This window comes from Mesoplodon bidens (assembly GCF_964165515.1).
Source record: "Mesoplodon bidens genome assembly, chromosome: 7".
In the NCBI taxonomy this organism is placed as follows: domain Eukaryota; kingdom Metazoa; phylum Chordata; class Mammalia; order Artiodactyla; family Ziphiidae; genus Mesoplodon; species Mesoplodon bidens.
Genome location: NC_138164.1, coordinates 70,751,573 through 70,761,318, shown reverse-complemented (window position 1 = coordinate 70,761,318; position 9,746 = coordinate 70,751,573). Strand labels below are relative to the sequence as shown.

General features: G+C 38.1%; 1 protein-coding gene across 1 annotated transcript in view; it reads left to right on the top strand.

Moving 5' to 3' along the window:
* Positions 1-389: 389 nt before the first annotated feature.
* DLG2 (discs large MAGUK scaffold protein 2) overlaps positions 390-9,746 on the top strand; it is a 1,231,136-nt gene continuing 1,221,779 nt past the window's right edge. Inside the window, exon 1 of the mRNA XM_081239496.1 lies at positions 390-448. Within this exon, the coding sequence (XP_081095622.1) occupies positions 434-448 (15 nt within the window). The 5' untranslated portion in view covers positions 390-433. The remainder of the gene's footprint in view (positions 449-9,746) is intronic.

The window sequence follows — 9,746 nt, the reverse complement described above, 5'->3', positions numbered from 1 at the left end:
CATACTGCCCCACCTCCTTTGAACCCTCCTCTAAGCGCCTGGCTTCCTTTTATTTTTTTAATTTAAAAAAAAAATTTTACCTCCCCCAAATTCACCATAGGGGGGAGGGAAACCCTTCTTGGTTCTGTCCCTCCCCCCCCCCACGCCTTGTTCCCCGGGGAAGGGAGACCCCGAGACGCTTGGTACTTGCCCGCGGCGTTGCTTCTACCCCGGCGCTGGGATGGCCGCACTGGGCGCAGGGGGCAGCGATCGAAGTGGCCGCCGGGTCTAGGCTGTCGCTCCATGTGCCGGGTGAGCACCGTGTTCGGGTCCCCCAGCGCGCTGCCACTGCCGCAGCCCGGAAGGAGTGTGCCCCGTTGTTAAGGACCCTGACTGTTTCACACCAATGATTTGCCACTGCAAAGTTGCTTGCACCAATAACACTTTGTCGTTGATGTTTGGATGCAAGGTAGGACGAGGTTCATGTCTTTTTAATGCATGCTGCCTCCCTTGGGGGAGCAAACCATTCCTTTTGTTGTTTGTTTATGTGTCTGCCTGTTGGGAGAGTGACAGAAGCTACGACTTGCCCTGCTCTCTCTGGGAGCCGGCTGGGTTTGGGGGCCGGGAGAGCTCACTGATGTTGGGTTAAAAACTCAGTCGTGACGGGACCCTGGTCTCTAATGTACAGAGGCTCCAAGAGCAGATAACGCCCACCTCGGAAAGGGGGCGCCTTAGGTGGCTCTCTGCTTGGGATCTCTTTATATACTTAGCTAGTGACTGGGCTTCTGGAGGCTCCTCCGCGAGCTCCTGAACTCGTCACAGGTTGCCACTGCCTGGAGCCCCACAGTCAGGGTTAGCTGGAGTGGTAGATGTACTTGAGATGGAATTGAGCATATCAGTTTGCAATTTGACACTTTTCAAGCTGAGGAGCCTATTTTTATTTTAGACAAAAAATCTGGAGCCAGGCTCATGTTGCCCCCAATTGTGTATTTTTCTCTGAGCTTATACAATCCACTTGAAATCCACACTCAGAAATTTTATCCAGAGGTGGCGCGATTACTCAGTGAGTTTCTAGTGAATAACTGTCCCACCCCAGATTTTTGTAAAGGGGATTGGTGTTCCCAAGGAAATGAGGTTTGGAGGTTTTTGAAGCAGGTTAGCATTCATTGCTCAGTGTCTGAAACTTTTTTTCGTGGACGCGATGATGCACCCCCTGAGAAAGATTCATAGAACTCGTCATTTGAGCAGTCTTAGCCAATGAATGGTCTGCGTCCATGTCCCCTTACTCCTAGATACACACCTTCACTTCTTATCATTATGAAAAACTGGGAGAGGGGGATTGTCTCACCTGTTTGTATAAAACACTTTTGTGGCTGCTATGGTGGTTCTCTAAGGAGACAGAGAGAGAGAACATCATATGAAATAACTGACAATTCACTTCTGTAAGTGAATAAAAATCACATGACCTCTGTTGTTCTGAAGGATAACACCAGTGACTGCATTGGACGCTGGCAAGCACCTTAGGCAGTAGAGTTAATGAAACATATACATTCAACTTCATGGATAATGCTCAGAAGAGGTGTAGATTTAATGGAAAAATTGGGAGTCAAAATCATGAGTCTCATACTGGCTATGCCTAGAGAATCTCTCTTCTCTGAGCCCAGGTTTTCTTCTATAAAATGAAAGGTATGGATGAGATAATCCTCCACAGCTCTAACATCCTTCAATGATGTTTTTCATAAAATCATTTAATGGTAAAGTTACTGCCAGAGATTTATGTATTTTACTCAATATGATAGGCTGCACCTTAGAGTCAGTTACAAAAGTATTGATCATACTTAAACAGTAGCCTGATGCTCCTTGTGAAACCCCTGAAAAGGTCTGAGAGTTGTTGAAGGTTTGTGTGTTCATCATTGCCAGGAAGATGTATGTAACTGAACAGCACCAATAACTAACTTGTTAGCTCCGCTCCTCACACAACCTGCCACCCTTCCCCCAATGTGTCTATCCGCTTACTCTTCTAATTGTATTTCCAGCAGCATCTTAGCGATGGCTACTGTTTAAAATCTATTCCAATAAACATATGAGAATTGCTTTGCAGTGCAAAATGATTATTTACATAGGTGAATTATTTGCCAGGGGACATTTAACACCAGCTAATAATCAAATAAGATAAGCTATTGGTGTGGAGAATGTTGTTGAATATGCATTCAACCTGGGACATTCCAAAGAAGTTTCTTTTATGCTGTTAAATTTTCCCTGATTTTCAGATCATATTGCAGGGAATTGGTATATTTACAAATGCTCTTTTTTAAAAAAAATAAAAAGTTGGGGAATTACGTTAGTTTAACTTCCTTTAAGTTCTCTTTCTTTTGGTGTTTCAGTTTTAAAAAGTCAGTTTGTGAGAGAACCATGTCAATAGAGTGAAATACCTAAATGACTGTGTTGGTAGATAATGTTCCTTGGAAAAGAAATCAAATTTCTATAAAATAAATTAATACTTTTAGAGAGTCTATCCCATTTTATTTTGCCAAGTATATTTGAATAAGATGATTCTTAAAAGCCTTGTATAATGGGCTTGATAATTATATTATAACCTTACTTAACAGTTGGTTAATTATTTACTGGCTAATGTAAGGCTCCCACCTTGGAATCTTAGATATGGAAATAATGGAGCCTTCTATTCTAGCCTTTCTCTAGTGAAGTTCTTCAACACTATTTGACGGATGACAATAGAACATAATGTGGAAAAGTTGCATATCGTATAGGCCTGGGTTTCAAAACTGGATGTACCCTGCTTACTAGATATATGATTTTTCTAAGTCTCAGTTTTTTCACAGGTGAAATGGCCACAGTAATAACTACTGCTTTACATATTACTATGTCATTGAGAGGAGTACAATTTAAATGAGATACATGCAGTGTTTAGTAAGTATGCATTCATTAAATGACTGATACTTTTTTTGTTTGTTTGTTTGTTTGCTTGCGGTACGCAGGCCTCTCACTGTTGTGGCCTCTCCCGTTGCGGAGCACAGGCTCAGCAGCCATGGCTCACAGGCCCAGCCGCTCCGCGGCATGTGGGATCCTCCTGGACCGGGGCACGAACCCGTGTCCCCTGCATCAGCAGGTGGACTCTCAACCACTGCGCCACCAGGGAAGCCCATGACTGATACTTTTATATGGCCTTGGTTATTTTCATAGCTCCACTGAGGGGGTTTCATCACTTATAGGAAGAACCTCTTTTACTCTTAGGGTAGTTCTTTCGATAAATTGTTCATTTTTGCCATGAGCTTGAGTATTACTTCTCTTAAAGTTATTTTCTCTATGCTAAGTGTTTATATAAAACGTAGGAACAATTTATATATTGATAAAATATTCATAAAACAAAGTGGGTTTATAAAAATGAATGAAAAACTGATACCAAAAAATATTTATTGAGCAATCAATAAAATGCTAGACACTAGAGATGTGGCAGTAAACAGCTTTTGTCCCCAGGATCTCGAAGTCAAACTATACTAATTACAATAATGATTTAAGAAAACGTATAAAATAAGGATTTTAGCTGAATCTTTGAGTAATGAAAGAATTTAAATAATTGTGGGAAAAAAACTTATGGAGCTATGTCAATATGGAGGCTCCAAAAGTGCATTCATTCCAATATTATCTAGTAAGTTTGAAAATAAGTTTATTAGGATGGGCATTTATTTTCTTTCCTGGAAAATAATTAGTATGGCAAAGTCAAAAACCTTGTTTGTGTGTAAGCCAGACTTTGTCCGTTTCAAAAACACTTAAACTGTTCTTATTACCCCCAAACCTAGTAATGGCTTGAAGGGTTCTGAGTAACTTGAGCTTTCAAGGCAGAAACCCCAAATAATTTTATTTTGTCACTTAGCAATCTCCAGCCCCTCCCCGCTTGCTGCACCCTGGTTGTCATTCAGTTTAGTTAACTGACTATATTACTTATGACTATAAATGTGAAGTGTCTACCTGTACTAGGATCTATCCCAGGCACCATGATAGGCATTAGAAATACAAATATAAGTATGACACCATTCCTTTTCTCCAGGGATTACAAATCTATTGAGAGAGGTAATTCCACTTCGTTCCCTAAAATACAGAAAACCACAGTCCCACTTGAGCTTAAGGTCTCATAAGAGAAATTAGAACACCATTGTTCAAAAAAGTTTTCCTGTTGCTTCAGTTCTCTTTTTGCCCCAGTCCATATGGTATTACCAGATAATGCTGCTTATGGGAATGGGCTTTCCATGGAAAAGGAGGCCTTCTGAAAGGCTTTTTCTTTTCATAATAATTTCTGTGTCATTATGTGAAAATAGGCATTAGCTTTACCTTTGTGTAACTCTATTTTCTCCACCTGCAAAGATCCAAGTTCTGAATGTAATTTCACAGCAGCCTATATATTGTTTCTCTTTTCTTTATCTTGTTCATTGCTGCATTGCAAGGACCAGCAACCCCCGTGTGTCCCCTTCCCTTCCTTTTCCCTTTTCTAATCACCATTTCCAAGGCAAAATATAAAAAGATAGGATGTTATTTTCCCTAATATTTCCTAATATCCTAATAATACCTAATATTTCCCTGATATTTTTTATTCCTTAATAAAAGTACTTTGTAAAGTCTTATATTCTCTGCAATTATTCCTTTACTTTTTTTTAACTCAAAATAAGATTCTATTGAAATATGGCTCATACCTTACAAAACCTCTCTCTTCCCCCCAGATAGTCATTTGTTAATGTAACAACTCAACTGAATCAAATCATCAAGCCCCTAGGTGCACCAGGTACTTTTATCCTTTATTAAAGGATAGGGAAAAGCTCTTGGAAAAATTGTAAAGTCCTGGAACCTGTTTTTTCCAGTGAATGTATAGACATTGCAAAAACTGCTTCACCCCTCAAAGGAAAAGAATCATCTGGTAGAAAGCAACCTTTTTCTTGTCTATATCGTTACTCTTCCCAAAGAAAGAAGAATGAGAAGAAGGAAGAGATTTAAATGAAAGAAAATAGAAAAAAAGAGGAAATCAAAAGAAGAAAGAAATTCTTACTAGAGAAATAAAAGGAAGGAGAAAAAGAATTCAGCTTGATTAAACATCTATGAAGGTTAGACACTATCCTAGATGCATTCCAGGGTCATTTTTTCCAATCTCCATAGTTATCAGACAAACAGAGAAAGGAAGAGGCAGAGAGGAAGGAAGAAAGGTACAACAAGATGATGGGAAAGGAGAGACATCAGGAAAGAGGAGAAAGAGGAAAGGGAATTGGGCTGTGGGCTCCCAACCTCCAGAGAGTGCTTTTACAATCTCCCTGCTGTCAGCACCTCTCCGGTGGACAGTTCCCAGGAACCTGCAGGCATTCTCCAACCTCTTCCAGACTTCCTTTTTCAGTCTACAAACTAGTCTCTGTGGTGGAAAAGTGGTTTTGTTTGCTCATTTGTTTATTTAAGCATAGCAAACTTCGTTATAAAAGAGTGGTGGTCCCAGAGGATTCATTAATCAATACCTCACTGTGTATATTTTTGTATTGGTAGAACAGTTTTTCTATACATGAATATTGCCAGTGTCTGACCATTTTGGTATATTCTTTGCTTTTATTTTAAACTAATACGTGTTCATTGAAATACATTTTTAAAAAACATAAAGTCATAAAGAAAACAAATTTTAGAAAATACTATTTTCCCAGAGGACTGGAGATAAAAGCTATTAATATTTTAGTAGTTTACTATATTTTTCTAGTTTCCTGGTACTATGTTGTTGTTGGTGGTCCACATATAGCTTCATTTAAAAAATTTAGTTGAGGGCTTCCCTGGTGGCGCAGTGGTTGAGAGTCAGCCTGCCAATGCAGAGGACACGGGTTTGTGCCCCTGTCCGGGAAGATCCCACATGACGCAGAGAGGCTAGCCCGTGAGCCATGGCTGCTGAGCCTGCGCGTCCGGAGACTGTGCTCCACAACGGGAGAGGCCACAACAGTGAGAGGCCCTCATACCGCAAAAAACAAAACAACAACAACAACAAAATTTAGTTGTAATCATATTGAGTTTACTTTTGAAAGTTTTAAATTTATATTAGGATTTGTATATATATTTTAATGGCTATATAACAGATGACCATCCTTATCTTTGGATATTTAATCCAAAGATAAAATTGCCTCCCACAATTTTCTACTATTAAAACAAAATAAAAAACATATATTGGGGAATAAATCTTTTTTTTGGATTTGGAATTATTTCCTTTGAATAGTCTAGAATAAGTAGAATTACTGAGATATATTTTAAATATTTTAAGACTCTTGGTGATTAGTATTGCTACATTCATTTTAAACATGGTAGTATGAATTTGCACTGCCACAAGTTACATTATATGTTATAACATTCCCCAGCTTTAAATAGTTTTCCTCTACCTTGTGGATTTATAAATATGAGGTAATTCGTTTGTTCTCCTCTGAATAAGTTTCAAACATGATAGACTTTGAGGTAATTGGGGGAGGGGGTTCCCATGACTATATTGGTGTGTTCCAGTTTAAAAATATACAATATCCAAAAATCCAAGTGTTCAAAATGGATACATTAAGTCAACAGCTATTTACACTGTCAAGGCATTCATCCCTATCCCAGCACATACACACTAACCTGCTACCATGGTCCTGATACTGTTCTATATGCATTACAAATGTTAACTCACTTAATCCTTGTTATAATCTTCAGAGATGGGTATAACTGTTATCTCCATGTTAGAGATGGGGAAACTGAGGCATACAGAGTTTAATTAAGTTACCTAAAGTCACATAGCTTTTAAGTGACAGAGCCAAAATTTGAGCCCAAGCAGTTTATGTCTAGAGCATACACTCATTTCCAGAATTAACTATAGGGTTCTTTCAAATGGCAACTTCCTCTAAGGACCTATAAGTTAGGAGTCAATTTGCAAAAATATAATTTATACCTACTTTTCTGAGAATAACTATGAGTCTGAATGCAAGGCGTATCTGTCAGAAGATTCAGCCTTGTTGTAAATGTTTTTTGCTTTTTTTTTTTTTGAGAGAGGAATTTGATCTAATACACCATATCCTATAGTTTTCATGTTCTCATTTCTCATGTAAGGTTACTAAACCACCTAGACAGGAGGTGACTTTCTGAAGATCACACAGCGTGTCACAGAGCCATAGCTAGAACCGGGTCTCCTAATTTCTAACTCAGTATTATGTTTCTATGCCATGACCTCTAACTATGAACTAGAATTTCTGAGAATGAAGGTGAGAGAAGAGAAATTGACAAGTTTTATCTGTAGAAAGCAGGAAAAATAACACCTTGCTTACAGGATTGCTTTAAGGATTAAGTGATATATCACACGTGAAAACATTTAGCACAATGCCTGACATGTGGTAAATATTCAATACATACATTTTTTAACATCTTTATTGGAGTATAATTGCTTCCCATTGTTGTGTTAGTTGCTGCTGTATAACAAAGTGAATCAGCTATACGTATACATATATCCTCATATCTCCTCCCTTTTCCTCCCACCCTCCCTATCCCACCCCTCTAGGTGGTCACAAAGCACCGAGCTGATCCCCCTGTGCTATGTGGCAGCTTCCCACCAGCTGTCTATTTTTACATTTCAATACATATTTTTGTCTCCTATTTTATTAAGGCCACTTTGCAAACTGGTGAAAAACTTGGAGACTGTTGATAGTCAGCTGAACAGTGTTTTTCAGTCAAGTACATTGAAATTCACTCAAGAGCAAATGAGGAGTACTTTAACCTACTAACACATTGTTAAAGTGTTTTAATGCCACAAAAGGCAGAATCAAGAAGTTTACATTATTCACACCAAAAAAAAAACCCCCCAAAAAAACCCTAGATTAAATCTGACCCAGAAAGAGAAAATGAAAAATGAGCTAATGAATGAAACAGGTCCTGAATGTCCCAAAGAAGCAGGTTGCATAGGCTTTGTGTCCTATTTGACAAAGTGTACTTGCCAGTTCAAGGTCCTTTTCAAATTTTATTTTTAATAGTAGACACTTTGGGGAAGAAACTCTAAAAATCCAAAGACAAAGAGGGTTAAATATTATGCAGTCACTAAAATATGTTCACAAAAACGAATGTTGAATCATAGAATTCAGGATCATGAAAAACCTCAGACTTACTTTTCATATTTGTTATGAAGCCTTTGCCTTCTGCTTGCTTATGGATATCCAGGTAAAGTTCCAAAGTCCATGTGGTAAAACCATCTCCAGTCCCTTCTGAATTAAATTACCACTGGATTCCTATGGCATCCAGTGCTCAATACTTGAATCTTAACTTTAGTATTCAGTTGTAAATTTAGTGTACCTATTCTATTGGTCTGTCTAAAATGTGAGCTCCTTGGGGGAAGGGCCGTATCCTATTCATTTAGTACAGTATTCATTTAGTATAGTACCTAAAAGATCCAGTATGGTACCTAAGAGATCCAGTAAATAGACCTGTGCCTATTCAATACAAAGCAGCCAATATATATTTGTTGAATGATTGAGTGAATTATATGGGTGCTTGTAAATATTAGCTGAATGAATTTGTTAAAAAATAAGTAGTGTGTATTTTTTTATTTGTCATTTTTCTTTAGCAGTTTGCCTCTGAGAACCTCTTGTGCTATCAAACTTCCTAGAGCTTATGTTCCCTGAAACATAGACTACACATTACTCAATGTATTACCCTGGTATGATGGTTAATTTTATGTATGAGCTTGAGTGGGCCATGGGGTGCCCAGGCATTTGGCCAAACGTTATTCTGGGTGTTTCTGTGAGGGTGTTTCTGGATGAGATTAACATTTGAATCTTTAGACTGAATGAAGCAGGTTGGTCTTCTTAAAGTGGGTGGGTAGGCGGGCCTCATCTAGTCAGTTGAAGATCTGAATAGAATAAAAAAGCTGAGCAAGAAGAAACTCCTTTTGCCTGACTGCTTTGACCTGGGATATCAGTCTTTCCTGACCTTTGGTCTTCAAATGAAATTTCAAATCTTCTTGGATGTCGGTCCTGCTGGCCTTCAGACCAGAACTTACACCATTGGCTCTCCTGTTTCTCGGGGCTTCAGACTTGGACTAAAACTACATGTCAGCTCTCCTAGGTCTCCAGCTTCTTGGGACTTCTCAGCCTCCATAATCAAATGATCTGATTCCTTATAATAAATCTCTTTCTGTCTCTGGAGGACTCTGAGTAATATACCTGGTGTCTAGGGTGAGATGCCTACACATGTCATCACTAGTAAGTCATTCTTGTTTAGTAAGTTATGGAGGAACTAATAGATTATAAATACAATTGAATCTCTATGCCATGAAGATGTTGTTGCAGTTAAGCTTTTTTTTTCAGAAGGTCATGGATTTATTTCGTTATAAATCACAGATTATAACTCCAGATGTAGTACAGTAGAAATCATTCAATGCTACTTTAATGATTTTTTCATCTATATTTATATCTACATTTACATATATGAATGTTCTTGTTAGCCTTATGAATACATAGTACATTGCAGTGATGATTAAGTACTCAATTTTTTCTCTGAAAATTTAAATGATTGGGTCAAATGGAATAAGAACATTGTCCTATATTATGGCTTCTAGAAACCTCATAAATAACAGAATATTTTTCAACGTCATTTTTGTATATGTGTGTGTAACTTCTAACATAAAATATATTATTTTTGATGATGTTCCATTGAATTATGTTTATTAAAATTGTGTCCAAGTTTCTAAGGTGAGTTAAAACATTTTATTTGATGAGTGAGCATGC